Source organism: Hydractinia symbiolongicarpus, chromosome 6 (genome assembly GCF_029227915.1).
Source record: "Hydractinia symbiolongicarpus strain clone_291-10 chromosome 6, HSymV2.1, whole genome shotgun sequence".
Taxonomy (NCBI): domain Eukaryota; kingdom Metazoa; phylum Cnidaria; class Hydrozoa; order Anthoathecata; family Hydractiniidae; genus Hydractinia; species Hydractinia symbiolongicarpus.
In genome coordinates, this window is record NC_079880.1 from 22,325,837 (window position 1) to 22,353,817 (window position 27,981).

General features: G+C 32.8%; 2 protein-coding genes across 2 annotated transcripts; one reads left to right on the plus strand and one right to left on the minus strand.

The window, feature by feature from the left end:
- Positions 1–6,784: 6,784 nt before the first annotated feature.
- LOC130647606 (uncharacterized) lies at positions 6,785–8,536 on the plus strand. Its single transcript, XM_057453526.1, has 2 exons — positions 6,785–6,947; positions 7,693–8,536. The coding sequence occupies exons 1-2, from the start codon at positions 6,907–6,909 to the stop codon at positions 8,084–8,086; spliced, it is 435 nt and encodes a 144-aa protein (XP_057309509.1). The 5' UTR covers positions 6,785–6,906; the 3' UTR covers positions 8,087–8,536.
- Positions 8,537–12,236: 3,700 nt separating this feature from the next.
- On the minus strand, positions 12,237–17,161 carry LOC130647608 (ras-related protein Rab-32-like). Its single transcript, XM_057453529.1, has 6 exons — positions 17,000–17,161; positions 16,646–16,724; positions 16,049–16,077; positions 15,294–15,446; positions 14,814–14,957; positions 12,237–14,061 (listed from the first exon to the last, which is right to left on the minus strand). Exons 1-6 carry the CDS (start codon positions 17,114–17,116, stop codon positions 13,942–13,944), a joined length of 642 nt encoding a protein of 213 aa, XP_057309512.1. The 5' UTR covers positions 17,117–17,161; the 3' UTR covers positions 12,237–13,941.
- Between the last annotated feature and the right edge of the window lie 10,820 nt (positions 17,162–27,981).

Below are 27,981 nucleotides of genomic sequence, written 5' to 3' on the forward strand. Positions count from 1 at the left end.
GAGAATTGGTTAATTTCGCATGTTCCCAAATTAATGGATCATCCGAAATGGTTCAGATCGGATGTGGATGTTCAAGAAGGCGACGTAGTTTTATTTTTAAAACAAGAATCAATGTTAAGTTCGAATTATCAATTTGGTATGATCAAGTCGGTCGATTATGGTCGAGACGATAAAATTAGACGAGTTCTTGTTAAATATCGAAATAACAATGAAAACGTTGACCGCGAAACCCATCGCTCAGTTAGAAACTTGATTGTTATTCATCGAATTGACGAATTGAATTTGTACGAGGAACTATACAAAGCTGCACAGTATTGCGATTCCAAGTTTCTTAATGACTCAAGTTATTGTTCAAAATAAAGTACAAATTTTATCATCGTTGGGGAGTGTTGAGTCAGCTCTATGTTAAAATTTGTCTTTATGTTTTGTCTGCCATGTTTTGTCTGCCATGTTTGTTCTGTAATTTATTTAACTATTGTGTTGTCAAGTGTAGTTACCCAAGTGTATTTAGTGCAAACATTTAATCACCTGTTTGTGTCCTTGTGTTAATTAAATGTCAATTTGTGCAATGTTATAAAATTTAATTGTAAAGTATACTCTATAGGGAATTTATATTTATTTATTTAAAAGCAGATTTTTCAGTTCACTTGTTCACTTGAAGTCACTGAGGTGATCACATCTTTTTCAATGTCAAGAAAAGTTTAAATAATCTTTCACAAATTCAATTTTTTTTCAGCAAGTCTATTTAAATTCTAATCAAGTTTATTTTTCAAAGCTCTCACACTTGGCAAGCTGGTAAGCATTATATAGTTTATAATATTTGTTATATTTCCTTAGTCATTTTTTTGAATATTCACTACATACATTTTTCTTATATATTGTAGTTTGAACACGTCGTTACAAGCATCAAGAGTGTGAGCGAAACTTGTCTTTTTTTTGGTTAACCCTACATCAACACAATACGTGATTATTGGTGGACTTTTGGAAAATTGAAATGAGCGTGGGAATGTTCGTTATCTCCTGAACTTAAAATCGTCGGAAATTTTTAAGTACGTGATTTTACACTTTATTTTTCAGAGTAAAAAGGGTGCTGTTCGAACTATATATGTATTTCTTTTAAAGATCTGGATACTTCAACTTTAAAATAAATAAACATAATTTCAAACAGATATTGTGGAAAACGTGAGAAACTGTCGGGGATAACAAAACAACAAATCTTCAAGCAAAACAGAAAAACACGCCGTAGCGTTTCTTAAACTTACAGAGGTCGTTCTTAGATTTGGTTAAAACATCTTTGAAGTCAAAAAGATTTCGAAATATTTAGAGAGCTATTTTCCCGACAGCCGACTACATATGATTTCCTAAAAGTCGGTTCACGACAACGGCAATACCATTGTCGTGAACCGACAACCGGTTCATACTTATTTATTCTTCAACAAAATGTCATTATCAAAGCTTCATGGAATAAATATTTATAAAAGTGTTCTTAAGGAAAGCTCGCCTTTCTGCTTCTATTTTATGTATACAGTTAAACTTGGTTTCAGGGCTCTATGCCTTTTTAATACCGGGACGGCCAGGCGATATTCAAAAGAGTTGGTATACGTTATAACCTAATTGAGACACTGACAAATAGCTTGGTCAAATACGTATATTTGCAATCTCTTTCGCAGAGCTTCTTTTTCGCTTTCTGAAGATCCATTCTTTCGCGCTAGCCACATATTAGAAAGTGAAAAAAGCCCTGGTGAAGAGCTTGACTTACTTGACCTGAACCGAGTATACACAATGCTTATGAAAGTAAATACTCTCTCGCGAATTACCTAATTTATTTTCGGCGAGTTCCTTTTGAAAAAAACAAATACAAGTTACTTTGTATGGAACAAATGAAGAACGTTAGTTAGTTGTTCATTAAACACAAAAAAGGATCAGCTACATGCAAATAAAAAAAAGACTATAGTACGCCTTTTTATCTTCTTTTTTTATCTTTTTATTTTTCTTACAACGTAAATACACAAAAGTGTCGTGCAATTTGATAAAGGGGTCATAATAACTGGTTGGTACGGAGGTCATAACTGGTTGGTACGGAGAATTTTAACTGGAACACCAAGTAGGATTCGAACCTACGTATAAACATTTGAAGGTGTCGTGCTTTACCACTAAGCTATTGGTTTCACAGTCGAACTCCACAATCAATAAGTTAGTCAGTAATATTTTAGAAACTCTTTGACTAGTTTTTGGAAAATTGATGAGTATAAAAGGAGGAAATGTGGCGTTACACTTCACTTGACAAAATACGTTTAATAAAAGACATTAACGTTTTCTTTCAAAAAGGTTGTAGTCGAAAAATAAGCCGATTCCACAAGCTTTCTCGTTAAGAAACTCGCATAATTTTCATTAGGTTGGCACAACTCTATTCTTTAAACATGCGCCATATTTATTGTCACTGCAACAACGTTTAGAATTTATCTTCACTTCCATATCCATTCAATCAATCAATAAACACTTCGCTGGTTGCTTTTCAGCAAACGTTTCGATGCGTCTTTCTGAAATAATGAAGGTCAGAAATTAATGATTTTGATTCAATTATAATGTCACTACATGTTGCTACAATGTCTGGTAGTCGTTGAAGCAGACGCAGCTGTTACGACCTTACGGAAACATCAGAAAATGCGAATACGTTTAGAACAATCAATGGAAAGTTACCTTGAGACCAAAAACAGTTATTACAAAGACTTTCATTGCACATCTCAGATGTTATATTAGTGTTCATCCACGCCAAAACAAAATAAATCAAGAATATCCCAGGGAAAAATGGTTTAAGGATATTTTATTAGTGGGATCTTTCTCGACATGCGATAGGGCGACTTCGGATGTTCTTTCTCACATTTGTCATTACTATCATCCTTCTGTGCTTCAGTTCCTATTTCAGTTTTCCTTATTACGGAAAAGATCTTACTCAGCATCCGAAACGGCGACTTCAGAGGCTCTTTCTCACATTTGTCATTGATATCATCTTTTTGCGTTTCAGTTCTTATTTCTGTTTCCGTTTATAAGGACAAGACCTTTCTCAGCATCCGAGAGGGCGGCTTCGGATGTTCCTTTTCAAATTTGTCATTGATATGATCTTTCTGCGCTTAAGTTCTTATTTCTGTTTTCGTTTAAAAGAACAAGATCTTTCTCAGCATTCGAGAGGGTGGCTTCTTAGGCTCTTTCTCACATTTGTCATTGATATCATCTTTCTACGCTCCAGTTCCTATTTCAGTTTTCCTTAATACGGAAAAGATCTTATTCAGCATCCAAAACGGCGACTTCAGATGCTCTTTCTCACATTTGTCATTGATATCATCTCTCTGTGCTTCAGTTCTTATTTCTGTTTCCGTTTATAAGGACAAGACCTTTCTCAGCATCCGAGAGGGCGGCTTCGGATGCTCTTTCTCACATTTTCCATTAATATTATCTTTCTGCGTTTCAGTTCTTATTTCATTTTTCCTTATTAAGAAAAAGATCTTACTCAGCATCCGAAAAGGTGGCTTCCGATGCTCTTTCTCACATTTGTCATTGATATCATCTTTCTGCAATCCAGTTCTAATTTCAGTTTTCGTTCATGCGAGCAAGATCTTCATCAGCATCCGAGAGGGCGGCTTCGGATGTTCCTTCTCAAATTTGTCATTGATATGATCTTTCTACGTTTCAGTTCTTATTTCAGATTTCCTTTCTTCTGACAAGATCTTTCTCAGCATCCGAGAGGGTGGCTTCGGACCTCACATTTGTCACTGATATCATCTTTTTGCTGTCCAAATGTAATTTTACATTTCATTTATTCGGCCACTTCCTTTTTTTTTGTTTTGAAAATGGTTATTGTCTCTTTTTCATTGATGACAAGATATCAGCAGCAGCAGGCGAAGCCATTGAACGGTATATATGATATGCCACCTTTGTTAGTTAGTTAGTTAGTTAGTTAGTTAGTTAGTTAGTTAGTTAGTTAGTTAGTTAGTTAGTCAAAATTGTGTCATAAAACTTCTAATAACTATATAAAATATGCCGTAAAACTTGTCTTTTTTGACAAGAAATAGAAATATTATCTCTTGATATCTGTCTTTATGTTGTAACCTCGCATTGGTCCTCGTTGTGTTTCGTAACCTCTATTCTATGTTACACATATTCAGGGAGTAGAATAAATAAATTTTAAGAACAACAATGTTTTGAAAAAAATTCATCTATTAGTGATTGCAGCCTTTATCCATCATGTTTGCGTCAAGGAACGAAGGTACTTAACTTTAACTCCAGGTTTTTTAACTACACCTGCTCTTCTTGACAGACATTCAGACTTTTATTAACTGACCGTCAGATATCAAAGAAACAACATCTCTTGGGATCCTCCATGCTGGGATCGAGGTTGGAAGATGCTATAATTTAAAGTTTAGATGGTTCTGATAAGAAAGTATACAAAATACAACAAAAATATTAAGATGTGAATATCCAAATATTACCCGCCATGGTTACGGTGCGTCACATGTATTTCAAACCTCATTTCCAGGTCTTCTATTCGCTCTTTTAATATAAGGGCACGGCGAGGACGAAGACGAGATTGATAATCCACATAATTTTTGTTCCCACTCCCAAACATGCCTTTTTTGTGTAGATAGAAACATCTTCAAAGAACTTGGTAATATTTTTTCGTTCGTGTATAAACGTTTGTCGAATTTTTGTATTATAACTGGTAAATATATCATCCAGAAAAAGGAAACACAAGAAAATGAAATCGTACAACATTTTAATGATTGTAGTAGTATGCAGGTATTATTGTATTTTTTCAGCCTCGGCCCCAGAGAAAAAGAAATCCTGGGGTCAAAGCTGGTGTAGTTTCTTATGTAAAGGTTCCGCTCAATGTTTTCCCAAGGGAATCTTAGGTTTTAAACTTATTACGCAACGACGTCACTAGGGCTTTTGCGTTCGAGATTGTCAGAAAAATAAACAAAGCCCTGAGGACTAGGTTAAAATATTTCAACATTCCAGTTCACGCTGTAAATATATTTCATCTTTATAAAAAGTAAGTAAGTAACAGGAAGTTCTTGGGGATTCTAACGGTTGTCTCTTCCTCCTCCCAGTCTGTAACTATGTTACATTACCGCCAGAGATACGCATAGCATTGCTCTAACTTACTTGTTTGCCGCACAAGCCGGTTAGCGGTCAGTAGATGGCACTAAATGGGCTGACAACACTGCATTTAAAGTGCGCCAGAGTGGCGACTCGAACCTGAAATCTTGATTTCAAGTCGAATGCGCTACCACTACACTATCTCTTCTATGAAACAGTGAATGAAATGAAATAGTGCTATTGTTTTATCTTTACTTTCTAGCATTCTTGAATTTTATTTATTTCAGATTCTTTCCGAGTGCTGAGTCACGAAGGATGACGTGTCCTTGTGACATTCAGGATGTCGTTCATGTCAGCTCATCAGTTTATGCAGCGGACTGCATGACGGGAAATCGATTTTGTCTTTCATACTGTTTAAGAGCAGCTAGAGCCATCTTTATCGATAAAAATAAGTTGAGTTATATCTGCAAAACGAAATATGAAACCGCAATTTCGGCACCGTATGGTCGTAAACTTATCGTGCGTTACGGAGTTACCGACTGTGGGATACAGTATACGTACGATTTAAGGAAGAATTTATGCTGCAAGGAATCTAACCCTAAACCAAACGGATCAGTTTTTTATTATGGTTATATTTGTTAGTGCGAAAATAATTTTTATGAATATATCAACTTCGTTCCCAGTGCTTACTTTTCTTTCTCTGATATTAGGACGGCTTCTAATCTCTAGCATTACCCTTCATCTTAGTTTTGATTTTGATCGCGACTCATTTCTATAGGCCCGTAGCCCAAACAGTTTCTTTATCGCCTTTCTAACATGATGCAGGCTACATATCAAAAACGCGAAAATAAGCCCTGAAAACGGGAGTGGGCAAATGGCGACATCCTCGTACCCAGAGTTTGTTGCATGATGCCAAAGCTGCTAGTGGTTAATTGACGGCTAACACGCATTTTTTTTCGCCGGCCTCGATGAAAAAAAGGCAAGAATCCCTAACTTACTTCGACTGTTTATAGTTTGCGTGCGATTGGTTTTATAAACTCTTTTCCCTTAATTCGGGTTTCTGGACTCCGCATTGGGGGTACGCTTTTCTGCTCTATGTCGGGCGGGAAGGAAGCGTTGGGCGATATGGAATCTTTGTGTAAATTAAAGAAAGGAGGATCACATTCAAAATAGAAAAATAGAAAAAAAGCTTACGTGTGCTAAGAAAGAAGAGGGGCTTAAACAAATTGAACAAAATAAACATGTTTACACACATTATGACTGTTCTGATTTTATAATTCTTTAGGATGATTATTGTGATAGAAGTTGATTTACGCACGAAAGTGGATTAAAATATTGAAAATTATTTACCAAGATGTTATTTTCTACAGTTACCACACGTCACAATAATCTCTAACCTTATCAACAGGACTTTTCATATAAGCAAACGGTGCAAACGACAAAGAGATCTGGAAAGCAAATTGTATTATTCTCACAGCATCATCGAGACTACGTCAATGTCAAAAGCAAAAAAATTATTTTTTTGCCTTGCCTGACAATAACGTTAATCGTTTACAACTTCGTTCCAAGTTTCCTTTCGTTCAAATAAAGAAATATCGAATTGAGCTGGGGACGACATTGCATGTGTTTATATTTATTTTGCGTAAATTTCTGAAATTAACTTCCGTTTAATTTTGGTATAAATATGGAAATGTGATTTGAAAATTTAGTGTGAAGAAAAACGTTATTCAAGAAGCAAGAAGTTCGGCTGCCGGTTGTATCATTAGAATATATCTCTTCGAAGTTTTCACCGAGCAGAGCAAACACACAGATATGAAGATATCCTTGATTTTGATAGCTGTCGTGTTGTGCAGGTAGTGTTTTGAATAACATGCTTTGTGAAAACTTTTAATGAAGTCGTGCAAAAGTGTTCTCAATATTATACATGATATTCTTATTTACTATGATGTTGCGGGTAATTTATGACAACCTCGCCCCTCGTACATTCTGAATATTTTATGAAGGAACGAAATTTAAGCCCTTAAATTTACATCGATTTAAACCTGTAGTCTTTTTCAACGTCGTCCCCAAGGTTCTTTTTATTTTTCTGCAAATCTCTACTTCTTCTTGCCTTTCCTGGGGAAGAGGTTGTAGACTTTTCATATCTTGTGTGGTTGTATTTTAACTTTTAAACGTCCCAGAAAAGTTAAAGAAATCATGAAATTAGAAAATAGACTTTATTGTTAAAACCCTGTATAAGCAATCTCATTCTCATCGTCTCAAAACATACCAGAGTTACTTTTCTTAGTGCAAGGTCTTTTGAACTTACCTTCCGGTTAAAAGAGGCACTTAGAAAAAACAGCAAGTTGATTATGAGTTCTCATTTCCACAGCTTTTGAGCTCTTTGAGCTCAAAGTTTAACGCAAAGAGCTCCGGAGATTAAGAAAGCTCTACAAAAAATGATTGCTCTGGAGAGGAAAAGAGCTCGGAGATGAACCTGGTTGCTATTGTAGGATGAAAACAAAGCATAGTTTTACGTATTTACGATTAGCTACTAGTTTTTGAGATCTTGCGCTGATAAAACTTGTTCGGTAAATTATCAACCTCTTTTTATTATAGCGTTTCAGTGAGCGTGGAGTCACGCAAGATGACATGTTTTTGTGACATCCGAGATGGAGTACATGTAAACTCACCCGTTACTGCTAATGTTCACCCAGATCCAGTTGTCAGAGGATTTTTCGCTGGATGTAAGACAGGAAATCGACTATGCCCTGGTAGATGTTGGCAAGCAGCCAAATCAGTCATCGCAAACCAGAATAAGTTGAATGATATTTGTAAGCACAGGTATAGAGCCACGATCTCTCCACCGCATGGTCGCGATTTGATCGCACATGTTCGAGTGAGTAACTGCGGTACGAGATATACATATAAATTGCATAAAAAAGTATGTTGTCAAAAAATCTCGATACCTTTACCAAACAAACCAGTCTTTTATTACGGATACCTTTGTTAGTGACAGCGCAATTAGTTGTTATAATGGCATATAAATGAAAAAAACAAATAATTTTTTCTTCCCATTTCTTTACCTGTAGCACTCAGTGTGTTAATCAACGGTCTAACGTACTTGAAAACATGCGTCGCAGTGTTCGATTGACATGGTCTCTTTATTTTTCAATATAATTTGACGATTTTTTATAACCTCGTTCCCAGGAGCATTTGTCTCATACCGGCGCTGCCTGTTGATATTTTTCAGAATTTTTCTTGTTTCTTTAATTCTACTGTGCATGTAACGTGCAAGTAAATATAACCAATAATACGGTAGCCGATTATTATACACAGGATACAACCCCATAGATATACAAGGAGAGAAAGTTCCTGGGATTGAGATTGGATTTTCTTATTTTTAAAAAAAATTATCGCTGTAATATTAGTCTTTACATTTTACACGCATATATTTTCTTTATCCTTGTTTGTATTTATTTATCTGTCTTCGTTAACTTTCCCGACTTTGCTCTCACCACCAAACTCGGACACAGTACTTTTCGTGGACCAATAAATGAATCAGTAGTAAAAGCCCTCGGACGAAAGTAGTTCTAACTGACGGCATGTCTCAGCCACTCATCAAGACATCTGGGTGTTTTTATAATACCCAATTTTCTGTCTGTGAGCGAAAGATGGTAGCTGCGCTTCGTAGCCGACGATGGGTGAATTCCCTGTTAATTTTTACATGAGATAACAACTAGCTTAACAAAGGGATCCAAGGCTTTCTTTCTCACCCAATAAAAATAGAGACATGAAACCATTTAGAACGCTGTTTTTGCATAATTGTTATCTAGGCTTCTTTTGTGGTCTTTGAGCCATCTACCATAGATGCGAAGTAGTGACGGCCGAAATTCTGGTTTTTTTTCCACGGGCTAACAACTAGTACTTATAAATATTTATTTTAATTTGCTGAACGAGAATGCAAGAAAAAGTATAGTAATAAGAAAAAGGGGATCTGGTTTTCCTAACTGTCAAAACGAACAGCCTTTGTAAAGTGCAACAAGAAAACCCTCGCGGTTTTAACACTCGTACCGACTGTAGTATCTTCCAAATTTAAAAGCAAGGCAAATGTTTTGAACTTTTTCTAGAATTTGCAAATTCAAATAACCTTTCTTTAAAGTCAAGCATCTTTAAATATTTTAGTCTGGGAGATCTACAGGAAATGTCTTGTTTAGTAGCATAATAGGCAGGATCTATTAATTCTTGAACTATTGCTGAGACGGGAGCTAAAGATAAGATAAAGACAGAAAAAAACATAGCCATTGGGACAAGGTTGAAGTATTTGAGCCAATGAGAACTTACCGAGTTACATATCTACCAAATCCAAATAAATGAGCTGGTACTGTGTCACTGATTTTTTATAATAGCAACCTCCTTCCCAGGATAATTTTTCGCTTTTTTGACATCCCGCGCCGTCTCAGGTATCAATAGATCGACAAAATGCCTTGGGTACGAGGTTGTTTATGATAGGTGACAGTAGGAGTTGTCAAGCCGTTTGGCCTGTTGTTGTATATTGTTGTATACTATTTTAGCTCTGAAATTTTGTTAAAGTTTTTATAACAGTATATAAAACATCATATTTTTGATTATGAGACTCAAATTCAGTTAAAAAAGTTGTCCTCTTTGAGCCGCATTTCATCGGCAGGTCCATATAGACACAGATGGCAGACCTAGGTGTAAGGAAGGTCATAAGAACTTTGTGATACAATACACTATATTTACAAAATATCAATTAAAAACAGACTTGTACCCCACCCTACCTTTATCACAGAAGGACCTTAAAATCCTATTAAAAAAATGAGACTAGAATTATTGAAAACAAAATAAGACGTCGCGGGGTATTTGCCGCCTTTCCACGACAAAATGTTACGGATGCTTTCACATATAAATTCCAGTTTGCTTTTTAAAAGAAGTGGCCGGTAAAACCTTACAAAAATCAAAAGAAGATTTTAAAGTATAGAAAAAATAGAAGGACTGCATTCGCAGGACTCTAGCTTCTGTGGCCACCTATTCATTGATAACTTAAAGTTTATCATACCAAGAACTGAAGCGCCTCCTTGTTAAAAATATTTAATGCCCTGTTTTTTTTGTGCCTGACCATAGCGTAGCCAATCGTATTTGTGAAAGTGACTGACAAGGGAGAATAGAAAGACATTTTAAGAAAAAGAAATCCGGAAAAAAAATTGATAAAGGGTAAGGTAAGGATTATAATTTTTGTATTTCTGCAGCATGCAATTGCAGCTACAACTTTCAGTTTCTTTTTAAAAACCTGGGAAGATTTTGCAAATAAAATTGCTACGCAATATCTTTGCATTATCATCACACTTGTTTCGAAGCACGTTGAAGCTCATTGTTTGACCCACACTGCTATCTAGCTCACTAATTTTATCCTTTAGATCCTCAATCGCATCCTTTTGGTACGTGTTAATATCATCGCTGTGTCTTCAATATGGAATGCAAAATTAAATTATACATAATGTAAAATTTAATTTTGCATTCCATATTGAAGACACAGCGATTTAATCTTCATCTTTTAATTCTTCTAGTTCTTTTAGCCTATTCTCTCTTGCGTTCTTGAACGTCTGTAGTCAACCTAACTACATGGTTTTATCGCTTATTGGATCATCTCTGGTGTCGCATTTGCTTTCGCGCTAAAATGATCAAATGTTTACAACCTTTCTGATTTCTTTCAAACGTTGAGTCTTAACCTGATGCTTTTAACTTGTCTCTTTGCTCTGCTGTCGAAATCTCCTTTCTTTCACAACAGCTTGAGATATAGATATCAACTTCTTTTCATAAATTTTGTCTATTTCTTAGAAAATAAGAGTGAATGTACCTTAACAAATTGTAGTCTAACACAAGAAATAATTTAGCGGGCCATTCTTCCACTCTACTGTTTTTTTTATTTCACTATGTATTGTACAAGCTGACAAGAAGGTTAGGATCTTAGACAACGCGATGAAGAAATGATTAGAACCTTTTCAAATTTCTTTACCTTTTATTTCAGATTCCATGTCACCAACCTTGTTACCATTCTGAAGTTCCACTTCAACAAGTAGTGTCACTTCTTTCCGTCACTGAGTGTTTGCGCAAAGTATAAGACGTTATTTGACGTCAGATTTGTTAGCATTATCTTGACGTAATAGATCAAAATGGCTACCAGGGAAATGAGCTTAAGAGCTTGTACAAGAAGAAACGAAATACACTCTAGCATGCATAAAAGTTTTCGTAATAGTAATGATTGAAAGCTAAAAGTTACTAAAACAGTAGGCAATCGTAGAATATTGCCCAAAAGAAAATGACCTAAAGTTGTCAATTCGGATCTTCATTATGCCGGTAGACGACAAAACCAACACACGTTTCGGATAAAACGAAGAAGATATCTTTACTTTGATCATGCTATTTCCAGTCTCTGGTTTACCGTAACTATTTCCCAATCTTGTTCACAGCGTATTGTGGGTTTTTAATAATGGTCGTTCCGTGTGATAACGGCGAGAATGCGTAGTTCCCTGAAATTAGGCTAACCGTAATCAGGGGTTCTATACATGTTTTTTTTAAAAAAAGCTGAAAGTTTCTTATTTAGTTACTTAACCTTAGATTGCAATAAAATAACCCAGAAACTGCCCAGACATGTATTGTTTTATTGGATAGATACAAGTATTGAGAAAAATGCGATTATATAGTTTAAAAGCGTAAGTTTGGTAAAAGTACATCGACTTGTCTCATACAAGCATATGTGCAAAGAGTCCGTGAAAAGATATTTCATAAATCTTACTTTTATTAGTTTCTTAGTTTTTAAAACCTAAAAAGGTTCATTACTGAAGGTTTCTTGTTTATTGGAAGCTCCAGCCTTCCAGTATTTTCTGAGCAGGTTTCTTTTTAAATAAGACACGGGTAACTTTCAAAATTGTCAATGTATTGATGTTCGAGTGAACCGTTGTATGTACTTTATATATTTTGCTAACTCAGCAAAAAATAGTCACCAGAATAAAGTGACTTTGTTGGTAAAATTTAGTCGGTGAAAGGCTACTTAATATTGTGTAAGGGTCAAACACTTTTACCCACTTAAAATATTCACTATATGGTTTATTAGGGGGGGGGGTGTGTGGAACGTGCGTGACAGGAAAAAAATGTATTTACGAATACAGATTATTCGAATCATAGTTTTTACATATAATAATAAAAAATAATTTATAAAATCATGTAGCCACAACAAAACTAGAAATTTCGTACAATACTTTCCTGTCAATTTTTCTTTATTCTAATGTTAACCTTTGTGCAACAACACAGTGAAAAGCAACATTTCTTGTATTCGAAACCAAAAATGCGTTAAAAAATTATTTTTCCACATAACTAGTGATAAACCTCAGAAAATCTTCAATAAGTTGTTTTTCCTAGAATTTTGCTAAAAGCTATATTATTCACGGCAACAAATGTTGAAAATTTTAAAGACTAAGTATCCACCACAATTTAAACACACACTGGAAGATAGGTGGTAGACGTATCTGTTCAGAAAAAACATTGCGACGGGGAAAGAGTTTATGCAATATTCCGAATTTCCCATTCAATCCGTTCAATCCGATTCCTCCATAAAATATTGTGTTACTGGATGTAACAAAACCGTAAAAACGCTATAGCACATACTTTATATAATCGTTAAAGAAAGAAAAATTAGATATATATTTTGTATTATGAAAGTTGTTAAAGAATATGTTTCCTATGAAATACGTAAAAACAATACACGTTTCCCAAATTACATGTTTTTTAAAATTTTGGAATTTTGACCTAAACATCATTTTCAGCATCAGTAAATTAGTGTGTGTATCAATTTCAACTTACTCCGACATGGGAAAGTGCTGTTTTGGTGGCATCATTGTTACGGTCAAAGCCTTCTTAATTTTCGACTTGTACTAATAAGCCTCATCTTCGAGCAAAGGTTAATTAGTACAAAATTAAAAAAAAACTGTTGTAGCAGGTTGTTTGTTTGATGTATGAATATCAAAATTTCACGATTTATCAATTTTCATGTGAGGATTTCGAAAATTACATTCATTTTCTTTAAAAAAGTTGAGAAAGAGCTGCGGCATATCAAAGAAAATATATTCGGGAAAGGTGTATTGGCTATGCAGAAATTCTTCTTTATATATGAAATATTTCACATTTGCATACAAGATATATATTCACACAAATACTCAAAACGTCATCAGAAGCATAGAAAAGAAAAAAATATAATAACAAAAATTCTAACTAACGATAGAAATTCTTTGAAAGATTAACGTTTCATATTGTCTTCTATCTACTCAGAGCACAATTAAAACAGTTTTACCAAGGTACCGTAAGGGAATTTTCTGCCAATTTTTTTAATTTTTCAGAAGTTAGCATCTAATTTTTCGCGAGAATATTTATACTGTGATACAAGGCTTTTAAGCAGAGAACATAAATTGAAGCCAGCAGATTACAATTCCCACGCATATTAATTCCCTAAGGTTATATTAATTCCCTAAGGTTATATTAATTCCCTAAGGTAACCTCACAAACGATATTGGTCCAGTATACGTTTTACCGTGGGTGCAAAGCCAGTTTTGTCCTGTCCATTTGAGCTCTGCATATAGCGCTGTATTGCCACAAAGCCTTGTTTACACACAAACAAACATTATAACGACTTCTTCAACAATACATTGAGCCGAAAATAAGAACGACGAAACAAAGACAGACATCTTGACAGATATATAAGTAATATAAAGCACAAAAAATAATTTAAACCATAATAACTAAAAAATAGATATCAATGTATATAAATATAAAAGTATACATTTATTCACACTACTAGCAACACCCTCCTTTCTCTTGTTGCGTCACTCTCACTTGTGGTTTTTGTTTTAAATCGATGACGTCATCATCACGGTCAGGTGGTAGAAGGTTATTCGCTTTATCATTCTCTAAAATCTAAAGAACAACACATTTTATATGTGTGTATTATGGTAGTCAAATGCTCGAACGCCAGTATACAGGGGAATGACCTATATTACATTCACAGAAAGCTGGGTTTTCAATAACAAGTGAAATTGTGGACTAACTCTTGTACAACAGTCGCAGTTATCATTTTTATAAAACATTTGTTAAGGAGGAATGTAGTGTGAAAAATGTTGCAATATCCATATTTATATTTTATCATTATTTCTCTTACAGTTGCACCCGTGTGTTAACAAAACCTGAAGATTATTAACAAATAACGCTCATGAAAGTCATTTTTGGGGAAATTCTGAAGTTCTTGATTTTCGTTGTATTTTAAGGATGAAATAATGCTGAAAGTAATGTCCATTACTTATTGATGTAATTCAAAATATTGTGTGGATTTGACTGTTGTTTATCAAAGAATAGAAAATCCTGTGTAGAAAAAAATTTATGTAGGCAAAAACATAAAGTGTAAAAAGAACTTATTAGATAGGATACATTGTATAATATGGATCCCACTAAAAGTAAAAAGCCATTTTTGGACATATACTTATTATTTAATTTGAGTTGAAAAGAACATTGAAACCTAGGTAAGTATCACAAATCAAAGAGGATGCGTTAAACGTCAATTCGTTCAGATTTTACCCTGTTCCTCCCTGCCTTAAACATCAAAAATTAGTTTTTATATTTTGTTGATTTGTTTGTTTGTTTGTTTGTTTACAAAACCACAAGCAGGAATGTACCTTTTGCACAAGAAATTTTGCTGCTTCATCAATACCGATGTTTTCTTTCGCACTGGTTTCAAACCACTTTATGAAGTCTTTCTCCTCACAAAATTTATCCATCTGGTGAGAATTGTTCACCATGCCTTCTTTTGGCTGGTCACACTAAGAAAAGAGAATTATAAATAACGATTAATAATTATAGGAACCATGGTTCACACGTGAGATATCTAAACTTGTAAATTAGCTTCTGGGCATTATCAGTATCTTACAAAGGCGTAGTATAGTTTAAGAAGGTAGTATTCTCGCCGCTATTTCATGTGAGGGAGATACCATCGAATCAATAGCGCAGTCGGTAGAGCATTTGCCTGGCAAGCGAGAGGTTGTGGGTTCAAGTTCAATTAGATTTATAATCTTTGGTACTTGTTTACTCACATTCTGCAAACAGTGCAAAAGACCAAATTCTGATTGGTTAAATCACCATAGTGTAAAAATACAAACCTTGTTTGCTAACAGCACGCATGGTATTTGTTTTCCATCAGGAAGCTGAACTTTGCTGTCTAGATCATGCTTCCATTTGGAAACAGCTTCAAATGTGGATTGTCTGGTGACGTCAAACACAATTAAGCAACCAACAGCTTCCTTGTAGTAAACCTATCAAATTAAATCACAAATTATTACTTTGTTTTACAAAAACTTACATGGCCACCAATTGAAGTTGCGATCAATATATACTTCAAATAACTTTTAAATGGCTATGTTGATAATATAGAAATTGCGAAACTGAAAGAATTATAGTATAAAAGAAATCGAATAGTGAGGATAACTAAAGTTAGGAATTTCGCTGACATAAATATTCACATATTTTCGTCACTGTATCACACAATGGATTGGTTGGCAAGGCAATTTTGTTTGTCAAATGAAGACAATAATTTTGTTTGGTTATTGATCCTATATTAATACCATTTATAATATAAACTTTTGAAACAAAACAGAAAGTGAGAGTAATAATGCGCAAATAATCAGAACTTATTATTGAGACCACATTTAACAACACAGTTACTATGGAACTTTCCTCAAAATGGGATTTCAAAATTGCTTTTATAAAAAGTAGTCAAACATTAAAAGTCGCCAAATTTTAGAGAGTGCAACAGAAGCTATAACAAAAAAAGAAAATTAGTAGCGAAATGCATCACCACCAGTGTAAATAGAGTTAAGGTTGACAAACATCAAGGAAAAACGCAAAAAACACATACCCTGGTCATATTTCCAAATCTTTCTTGTCCTAAATAACAAAATTTTAGTGAAAATTTCTATAAATGATAATCTGTTTGCGGGATCATTGTGAACTAATCATTTGAGGATGATATGAGATGATATATACCAATAAAGGTCTCGGCATGCTTGTGTCAGCAGTGGCAATGCCCCAAAAAACAATAGACATGTCAAGCAGTGGAAATGTGAAAACTGATGAGTAAGGATACGCTATGGTTATGCTGAATAAAAAAATACATTCACATGACTGAATAAAAGATTATACATTTCATTTTCTTTTTAAATAGAGTTAGCCTTCTTCATGGTTCGCTCACTTATGTCTACTTTTTCTTGATGGGAACTGTTGCCCCATGGTAATGCGCATTGTTTAATAAAAAAAGTTGTGGACATTTTCAGGTAAAAATAGCTGAGTCATTTTTTCTTTGCCCTTATATAAATGCATATTATCTTTTAGATGATAATGTATATATATTAACAGCTTCAACTTTCGAAACAATGTACAAATATCTGTTATTTATGGTCATATACATTCAAAAAGTAAAAAAAAAAAAATATTAACGAGTTAGAAATAAACAAACCGGCAATATCCCATAATTGTAAACGTATCAGAGTGTTTTCATCCCAGTTTAAAACTTTCAATGCAAAGTCAACACCAATCTTAGGAAATCACCATTAAGAAAAACAAGATTCAGTTGGATAAAAGCAAATGGAAATATATGTTGGATTTAAATTTGCTTGCCCTAACACCTTAACTTTGTAAACAGATTTTTTAAAGATAATTTATTAAAGGGTTAACCATACATACACTCTTAAAGACTTATTTCCTACCACAGCAAAACACAATGTGCACAATAAAAGCCCTATTTTTTCGTAACTAGAAATCAGATCTGAATGCTTGCTTCATTTGGAATACATATACATGAAAAAGATACAGTCGCTCTGTAATGAACAGAGAAGAAATTATGGACATATCTTTTAATAATGCTTGTTTTTCCAGTTCCAAGATCTCCAATCACTAAAACTTTGTATAAATGCTCTTTCTTCTCCATTCTCTGCTGTTATTATTATTTTCCTGCAAGTTTTAAGATATAATAAAAAAATACATAGTGTTTGTACATTACAAGGGTATACTATACAGGATTAACTTTTGCAGGATTAATTTATGCAGAATTTATTTTTAGGCTTCACAAAGCCTAGGCAATTGGTTTTATTTAACCAATTGCCTAGGCTTTTTACAGAATCCTAATTTTTTCTCCATCGTGTAAGAGGGAAAATTGTTCTGAGAATTTATATGTCAAGGCCTATTTTTTAAAACTAATCCCGAAATAACAATTCCAAACAATTCAAATGATGCTATCAATATAAACAATTATAATTGTTCGAAGACATACATAAAGAACATACAAACTATTTTAACTTTACTACTATTTTGTCCTACTAACCAATTTTTTTTTTCTGTTATCATAGAAATACTGTTAAGAGCTTTTGCTATTATATATACTGCCATTGAAAAACTGTTATCCAGGGCCTGTACATCACTGTCCCACATAAAATACTCAAAATGTACGTAATCGTTACCACAAAACCTAAACACCTGTATTTTGTAACCATTAAGTTGAAAATAGATTTTGTGTGAGAGAAATTTATCACCTAAGAGAGAAAAAAAGACGCATTTTATTAAATTGTACAAGAACTTCAATTAGGTGACAGAGAGAATCACTCTAGGTTCCAATTGCATCTTTTAGATGTCTGCACTTAACATGAACATTGAAGCCCAATGCTACATCAACAGGATTTCATGAATTTTCCAAAAAAACAAGATCTGCTTTGGCAAAAACACAAAAGGTAAAATTAGAAGAAGCTTTTCGGTTCACATAACCATTCTCAATGCATAAAATTTACAAAAAAATCTCAAACTTTCTTGAACTTTGATAGTAAGCTTTGCTCCTAAATGCTCATCAATAGCCATTTTTTCCATTTTTGCACTAACCACGTCTTCACTTATGTAAACAACTGAAACGTGTTGTTTCAAAACAATGCTAGAGTTAAAGATTAAAATCTATTGTTATTATATCGGCAGATTTTTGAAGATAACCTTCTCTACATAAGATCACGAAAGATTGTGGTTGTTCGCTTAAATAAATATCAAGTATTTTTTTTTTATATTTATCATTTTTTTATTGCTCTTTATACCCTGATTAACATAAAAATGTCCTCACTTTTCATCTCCACTGACATGTCAAAAATTAATCGCCATGAATACGAAAGCAATAAGAGATCATCACTCTAAGGGAGACTAAGCTTTAATAGTGTGATATGGAGTATGTATTAAAGAAATTAAGCAGCAAGTAATTTACAGAGATTTGATTGTAAAAATGTCTTTAAATCATTCAGCAAGTCATTATTTTTCTCACACCCGTTTTTTTTTACTTAAACACTGATGACAATTGCCATAGGTGAAGCACAAAAAATGTATTTTTAATGACCGATTTAGTAATGCTAGCTTTTATTGGCATATGTATATGCGAATATCAACATATTAACAAAGGCAGGCATAAAAATGGATTTTATGTTGGTAAAAGATTCTGTTGATTTAGAAAGGTTGTAAGGTAAATTTACAATCAAATGACCTTAATCTTTTATTTGGAAGAAAAAAATGATGTACAGTTTAATTCATTATTCGTATATACATATTATACTTACATACATTAATTTAAATCAACCAAACATCAAAATTATTTTTTATTGATCAACATTTACTCATTTTAAAAGTCAATTTTATCTATAGGTTGTCAAGAATTCCAGTTCAATATTTCAGGGCATATTCAGCAATTTTTTAGGTGCAGTTAAATTTTGACACACCATAGTGAGTGATTTATTGTTTGTATATTTATTTTAAAATGCGCAAAAATTTAACTGTTGTTTTATGTCTGTACAATATAAGGTATTCTTCATTATATTATATAAAAATTGTTTTAGTTGCACCAAAATTTTAAATTTTATCATTTTTGTCATTATAAAAATTCTTATTCAAAAGGCTGTTTCGTTTTACAAAGTTGATTTACAATAATCGCACTATTATCAACACCCTATTCTGTTACACAATCAAAACATGACCTTTGGAGCTCAAATAATATTCTATTCAGTTCCAAATCATAATCACAGGAAGAAAACAACAGTATACTCTCTTTACTGAAACAATAGAAATGTGAATGACATTATTTAAGGTTGTTCGCAAACCATGTAATTATACCAGACTTAAAACAGGCTAGATAAATTCAATTTTATTATGCTTTTAAGTTGGTTACAAACAGAACTGCCTTGTGCCTTTCAACAAATTGAAATAATCAAATCATTATGGTATGTCATGATATTATAAGTAGCATAAGTGCACACTGCAAAAAAGTTAAATTTCGTGTAACTTTGCAAGATATTTCAAAAACAAATTCATACTAACTTATTGCTTCATCAATAACAATTTTATAAGGTTAGATGATCTTTTAAGCGAAATATCTTCACAACAAAAAGAGAACTTTTTGTCCTCTATAACATAACATGACATAAAAAAATTTCATGTTAGGGTCCCTTTAACAAAGCACAGAAGTTATCATTGAATATTGGTGTTTAATGACTGCATTGCTGGCAGCACAGTTGGGCACAATTTGTTAAGGGCTCTTGAGTTCTTATTCACCAACCAACCAACCAACCAACCCTATTTTTGGTGATCAAAAGGCTTCAACCACACATATATGACCACACATTACCACTTACGTCAACTGTGCTCCAAATCTTCATCTATTTTCACGATCTCATAATCCTATATTATAGGCAGTGGCAAGAATTAAATATAGTGTGTATTTTTTAATGATAAAGGATGTTTACTAGTTTACCATCAAGGAAGGGGTGATTCTTAAAGGCCAAAATACATGGTAAGTATAAACGGACCTTTTAGTTGTAAGGAAAAACTTATAAGTACACCTTTCTACACTTTAAGTTAAAATGTATAAGTTTTTTTTAAAAAAATTTTTTTCACAATAAATACCAAAGAAAGAACAATTATATCATTGCGGTTATTGCTTAGCAGCAGAAGGGATAATGGTAAAAGAAAAAAAGCGGGCTAGCGCTGGTTGTGATTAGAAACTTAGCAAAAGTTGAACATGTCCAATTTTCTAAAAAACTTATATAACCGAAAAAAGTTGTACATCTTTTCTGTTTACATGGTAAGTTTTTTATCTTACATTTAAAAGGTTTGTTTAAACTTACCTTGTATGTTAGCCTGAAGTCAGAATTTAATTCACCCATTTTGTTCGTTTTATTGCAAATAAAAATGAATGCTATTGATAATGAGATGCACAAACAGCATACACATGTGTGCTTAAGAGGTTTTAAACTGCACAAAAATACACGGTCACGCTTGTATTGTAGCTTAGGGGCCACTCACATATTGATTTTTCCCACGCTTTGTGTCATTCCGACGCTAACATTAACCCCCCCCCCTCCTTCGCGTCAGAGCCCTAAAATACCAAAAATTTGATAACTCTAAAATTTCTGCCTTCTTTTTTTTAGTGCAAATAAAAACACAATGCCGCTGATTCAGATAATGCAACACAAAGATTTCTATTGTATTTTATTGGAAGATGCAATTTTGTAAAAACTGATTTTGTAAAAACTACTTAAATAACAATGTTCTTTCCTCCCTATGCTGAAGTCCCTTTATAAATTCTCACCGCCTGGACCAAGAAAACGAGAGGGTGATACAACCCTCCACAAAACACTCCTAGATATAGGTCAAAGGAAGGAGAAGAGATGTTTCTATGTCTTAACTGTAAATAGTGAGGTTTAGACTTTCTAGATTTTTAAATAGTAGAAAAAATCGATATTTTTCTTAAATTTCCTTAGCAATCTCGGCCCCATGGTCGTAAAACGGGCGGTAAATATATTATTACATTCAAAGTCAAAAAGAACTGTGATCAGCCCGTCTTAACTTGGTGTATCCTACCAGTTGTGGTTCATCTGGTATCTGGAATAGTACTTATCAAGGCTGTTTTTAAAAAGGTCCAGTGTGCAACCAGACATATTACAGATGGATTTGAGGAGGATGTTATATGAGCTTTATTCCATGGATAGGTAAACTGAACTCTGCCACCCTACTGTATGGACCACATGGAAGTTTTGCTTTCCGCCCATGCCAAGGATGATGATAGCTTTGAATTTTCAGATTGACATTTGGTACCAACTGTTCCATGATTTTCGGAATACAAATTATTCGATACCTTTCCCTTCTACGCTCCAATGAATACATTCTCAGTTCCTTCAATGATTTCCAATAGTTGTGATTGGTCAAGTTTCTGATTTTTCGTATATAGGACCATTGCAATGCCTCTATCATCTGTATCTCTTCAACTTTATGTGGACTCCATAGGACTGAACAATACTCTAATAGAGGAAGAACAAGAGATTTCCACATGGTCATAAGGTGATCCTTCGTTCTGGTGTAAAAAGTTCTTAAAATCCAAGACATCATGTTTTTACTGTCATTTACTACTTTCAATATGTGGGAATGAAAGGAGCAGTTGGTGGATAATATGACACCAAGGTCTTTCAGTTCCTCTCGCTCTGTGATGATGGATCCAGAGGGGGAAAGATACGATGTGCAATCTTTCAGGGTGTCTTTTGCGCCATAATGCATGACCTTAAACTTTAGATCATTAAACTTCATATCTGCATCTTCTGACCATTCATAAACTTTCTGTAGATCACTTTGCAACTTGCCCATGCCCTGAGAGAGTCGATGCTTTTGGTAACCCTTGTATCATCAGCAAATGACTGTACAGTACTGTCACTGATATTTAAGTCTATATCTCCAAGAAGGATGATGAAGATAAGTGGTCCAAGCACACTACCTTAGGGTACGCCTGAAATAACAGCAACAGGATGTGATTGACAATGACTAATTGGGTGCGATTTGTCAGGAAAGCTTCAACAAAGTTAAATAATTTTCCTTTGATTCTAAGTTTTTCAAGTTTTTTAAGACAATGGTAAAATCCACTTTGTCAAAGGCTTTCGCAAAGTCAGGGTATACAATGTCACAATTTAGTTTTCCATCAACAAAGTGTATCACATTATCAAAGTGGTCTAAGAGTTGGCTAAGACATGACTTCAAGGTAGCAGGTGATATGATTCCGGACGACTTTTTCGAAAATTTTGATAATATGAGATGTCAAGGCTACTGGGCGGTAATTGGATGCATCAGATTTCTTTCCCCCTTTGAAATGAGGGGTGATTTGTGAGTGTTTTAAAATTTGGGGAATTTCACCACAGTCCATACAGTTTTGCCATAACAGAAGAAGTGGTACAGACAGCGATGTTTTACCTTTCTTCAGAAAAATTGCTGGGAAGCCATCTGGGCATGGTGCAGAGTTGTCGGAGAGTTCATCAATTGCATTGATGATGTCTTTTTGAGAGAAGTGGAGTTCTGGAATTTCTGATGTGTGTTGGGGTAGGTTGATTGTTATGTCTTCTACATGTTTTGGCTCACTGAATATTTGATATTGACAGGAAAGGAGTTCAGCCATATCTCTGCTCTGATATATTAATTTGTTGCTGTGATCCATAAGCGGTCCAATTTTTGTTTTTATTTTAGAAAACTTTTTTGCGTTTGAATAAAAGTATTTAGGATTTTTTTTATAGCTTCTAAAGCTGTTTCTTCTATTTGTAGATTTCCATTTAAATACGATTTTTGTAAATTTTTTTCAATTTCAAGGAGTTCCTTGACTAGTTTTTCCTTTTTTGCAGGTGAAGAGGTATTCTTTAATATTTTGTGAATTCGTCTTCTCCTTCTTGTGAGATTTTGGCGGTATGTTAAATGTTTGTTTGATCTGATAGTTGGTTTTGCAGATTTGCTAGGGACTATTGCTGAAGACATATCGTAACATATAGAATAAAATATAGATAGTATTTCATTCACATCTTTTTTTTGAAATTCGTTATGCCAATCATATTCGTGAAGATTGTTGTTCAATTTTTTTCCAGTCTATATCTTCTTTAAAATAATTAAGTGACATGAAAGATGTTAGGTGCTCTTCGGGGGTGTTTGCAATACTTCAACAAAGCTATGGTGAGATATACTGAGTAGCATAGGAATAATTTGATAATCAAGACATATCAATGTTGTTCAAGAATACCTGATCAAGAGTGTAACCATCTTTGTGCATCGGTTTCGTGATAATTTAATTTAACATCAAGTCACAACAAAATTTGTTGAGATATTTGATCATGTTTTTCTCCTCGGTATTGGCCCCTGTTGATGGAGTTCCACTGGGCCAGGCAGTATGGGGTAGATTGAAATCCCCGCAAAAATTATTTCAGGGAGAGTCACATTCTAAATACCAAGAATGCTAGTTGCCAGTCCATTTAATGCAGCTTTAAAATCAGATGGAGTGGATGGGTGGTCATGCGTTTTGTCATCAGGTTGGTGGTATAAAACAGCAAGGCAAGATTTTTTTCTTTCGAAAATAGACATAACAATTGGATTACTTCTGAGGAATAGGTAAAAAGCTCCTCACACGAGCCAGCTAAATCATCTCGAACATAGATTGCTACACCAGTAAGTAAGTAAGTAAGTAAGTAAGTAAAATACATTTATTTGTTAAGTTAGATTACAAAAAATAAACTTTTAAAAAAAAAAAAAAATTGTCTAGAGTATAAATAATGCAATAATCTAACCTAACAGGAGAGCTAGTCAAATAGATAAATCTAATCAAGAACTAGCCCCCCTGCCAACAAAAAAAAATAAGATAGACATATATATATATACGTAGTAGAAATAAATTAGACAAAACAAACAAAAAAAAAAAAAACACAAGAAAAACAAACAAAAAATCAATAAATGAAATAAGATAAACAAAAATTAAACAAAATTAAATAAAAAAAATATAGCTATATATATACAAAAAATGAATAAATAATTAAACTTAAATTTAAATTTAAGTGTAGCAAATAAATTATTAGTTTATATATATTCCTTATAAGTATTTACTTAACAATTGATTTGTAATTATTTTTTTGCACTGGTTTTTGGATAGTGATGACAGCTTTTTATCACTGTGTTGGTTATTAATTGTATTCCAGCAACGGATTGATTGATATTTTATACTATAAATTCCATACCAAGTGGTACTAACATTTGAAAGTATTAGGTTATTGTTTGATGCATTTCTAGTATTATGGGTATGAGTATTTGTAACCAGAGTGAAAATGCCTTGCAGAGGTTTAGGCAAATTTTTATGATAATGATCATACGCAAATAAAAAGTCTTTCAGCTTAATTGTGTCAGGAAAAGTAAGTATTTTGGATTTATTAAATAATAGAGAAGTAGGGCTGTTTGCAGGTTTGAAGTTCATAATTTTAATTGCTTTATTTTGAAGGGAGATAATTCTATTCAGGTAGGTGCTTTTGTTATGTCCCCATATTTGACATCCATAAGTTAGATGTGATGAGAAGATAGCATGATATATATTAGTTAAAATATTATAGGAAACATAGTGTCTTATTTTAGATAATATCCCAATGGATCTGGATAGTTTTACTTTAAGATTATCTATGTGTATATGCCATTTTAAATGTTTGTCCAGAGTGATCCCTAAATATTTAATAGATTCAGAAGGTAAAATTTTATGGCCATTGATTTTTATTTTGATATCATAGTCAATAGATTTGTTTGGATGGGTAAAGAGGATGATTTCTGTTTTACTAGCATTTAGGGATATTTTGTTGGCCCGGAGCCAGTTGCAAAGGAATCTTAGATCAAGGTTTAATTGCTTCCTTATTGATTTTAAATTATCACTAATTGTCAGTAAGTTAGTATCATCTGCAAAATGGTGGACTGTTGAGTATTTAATTGCATTGTTTAGATCATTAATATAAATTAGAAATAGTAAAGGTCCAAGTACAGACCCTTGGGGTACTCCTATTGTTATATTTTGGACATTTGAATCAAAACCATTTATTGAAACATATTGTTTTCTGTTACTAAGGTATGATCTGAACCAGGAGTTAGATAGTCCTCTAATTCCATAATTTTCAAGTTTTTTTAAAAGGATAGTATGATCAACAGTGTCAAATGCTTTTTGCAGGTCGATGAATGTTCCACATGCAAAGTTGTTGAAATCTAAAGTTTCTCTTATTTTCTCTGTAATACTGAAGAGTGCATTATTAGTGGAATGATTTTGTCGAAAACCAAATTGTAGATCATAAATACAATTGTGATAGTCTAAAAAATTGTATAATCTGGAGTGCATGAGTTTTTCAAAAATTTTATTAATATTAGAGAGGAGTGATATTGGGCGGTAATTGTTACATTCTAGACTAGATCCTTTATTTTTATATATAGGTATAATTTTTGCAATTTTTAAGTTATCTGGATAGATGCCAGTCGAAAATGATAGATTTATTATCTCGCATAGGGGTGTTGATACATTGAATTTAATAAGTTTAAAAATATTGCTGGGTATACTAAAAGGTCCGTTTGTTTTATTTTCATTTAAAGAAGATATCAGTGGTATTATTTCATTTTCAGTAGTAGGATTGATAAAAAAAGAATTGTGATTCGCGTCATTAAGGTAATTATGGAATGGTTTATTAGAAGGTGAAATTTTATTTTGAAGTTTTACTCCTACTGTGGAAAAATAGTTATTAAAGCAGTTAGCAATATCAACAGGATTATTGTTAATTTTATTGTTAATTTTTAGGCTAGTAGGAACAGTGGTTTTCATTTTGGATATGCTAATAATGGTTTTGATTCCGTCCCAAGTTTTTCTAATGTTATTCGAGTTTTCAAAAAAATATTTTTGATAATGTTGTTTTTTACTTTTTCTGATCAAATCAACAATTAAATTTCTGTATTGTTTATAATTATTGTGTAACATATTTTTATAATTATCATTCTTTCTGTAATTTATGAATTTTTTCAGTAATTTATCTCTTATAGTGATAGATTTACATATTCCTTTTGTAATCCATGGTTTAGATTGTTGCTTGTATTGTTTTTTTGACATCTTCTTTAAAGGTATATGCTTATCTAATAATTGGTTTATTGCATGATTAAATTTATCAAATGAATAATTAGGATCATTTTTACTCAGAGAAATTTCATTATCCCAATTAATTTTAGTTAGGTCAAGTAGAAATGCTTCTTCGTTGAATTTTGAATAGTTTCTTTTATAAATATTTTGTTTTTTAGAATTGGATTTTATGTTCAAATTTGGAACCAATAAAAATTGAGGTAAATGATCAGATATGGATGAAGTTAGGTTTCCTGAGACACAATTGGAAAATTCAAGACAGTTCGAAAATATGTTATCAATTAGCGTTTTAGATCTTGGTGTTATTCTTGTTGGTAGTGTAATATGTGGTATACAGAGATTTGAAAACAAATTATTAATGAAATCTGAACTTTGGTCGTCTTTACTGATGTTGAGTAAATTTATATTAAAATCACCGGATATAAAAACACTTTTGTCTTCATTCATAGTTTTGTTAATTATTGGTTGAAAATAGTTAGAGTTAAAATCATCAATTGACATTCCCGGATGTTTGTACACACAGCCTACAATTGTATTTTTTTTACGAGGACTAATTATTTCAATAAATATAGATTCTAATTCTTTAGATTTGTATATATTCAGATCATCTCGAATCTTACAATTAAAGTGATTGCGTACATATAATAATGTCCCTCCTGCACTGGATTCAGTGGGAGTGTGGAATAGTTGATAGCCTTCTAGATTAATATCGTAGTTTGGATTCAAATTTTTCATAATTTTTGTTTCAGTAATAGCTAAAATGCTAAAATCAAAATTTAAGATATTTAATAAGGTCTCAAGATCGTGTTTATGTCTAGATAAAGAAGCTATATTCAGATGGAAAATAGAGAAGAAATTTTCAGATTTAAATTTTGACGAACAGAAGTCATTGATATCATAATATTGACAATTAATGGTTGGATTATCATCATCATTAGCTTTATTCATGTCGGATGACAAATTGTTAAATTCTTTTAGAAGAGCCTCGATATTTTCTGAAGGTGTTATATTAAGTTGAGAAGATGTGTTACATTTAAAATTTATGTTTTTTGAATTGAGAAAAAATTGATCATTATTTAGATTTTGAAAAGGTAGTGTTTTAGCTGTGCAATCAATACAAAACCATGGTGTTGTGGACTGTTTTAGTAAATTATAACTGGTATTATCTAAGTTGTTACATTTTATATGAATCCAGTGGTTACAAATATCGCATTGAATTGCTCGGTGGTTATTATTAACATTTTTTTTGCAGATGTTACAGGGAAAATTGGTCATAGGTTGTTAATTTGTATAAAAGTAAATAAGTGCTACAGGAAAATAAATAAATAAATATTAATAATCAAAAAAAAAGAAAAAAAAAATAAATAAATAAATATATATATATATATATATATATATATATATATATATATATATTTATTCTCACGAGAATTAAACTGGTGGTTGAGTGGACACAAAACACACACAGGGGAGTAAATAAGTTGGATGAAAAGTAGTTTTAGCTTTCAGATTATTAGCTAAAATAATAAATTGGATAATTCTAGAAGTATATACTATATAAATAGATGCAAAGAAAGGGAGAAAAACAAAATCAACAAAAATGCAGTCTGAAAGTTTACTCAGCACAAGGTTTGTCATTATGGGAATTTAAAAATGACGGTTCACATGAATATAATAGACCAAAAGCGCACCGTTAAATTCATAATGGTAGAGACAGTAAAAAAGTATCATAAATAAACAGATAATAAGTTAGGTTAATACAAATTCAGTTATAGAAATCAAAATTAGGAAACATTCCTACTAATTCATATACATTGTTTATTTTTGTTGGG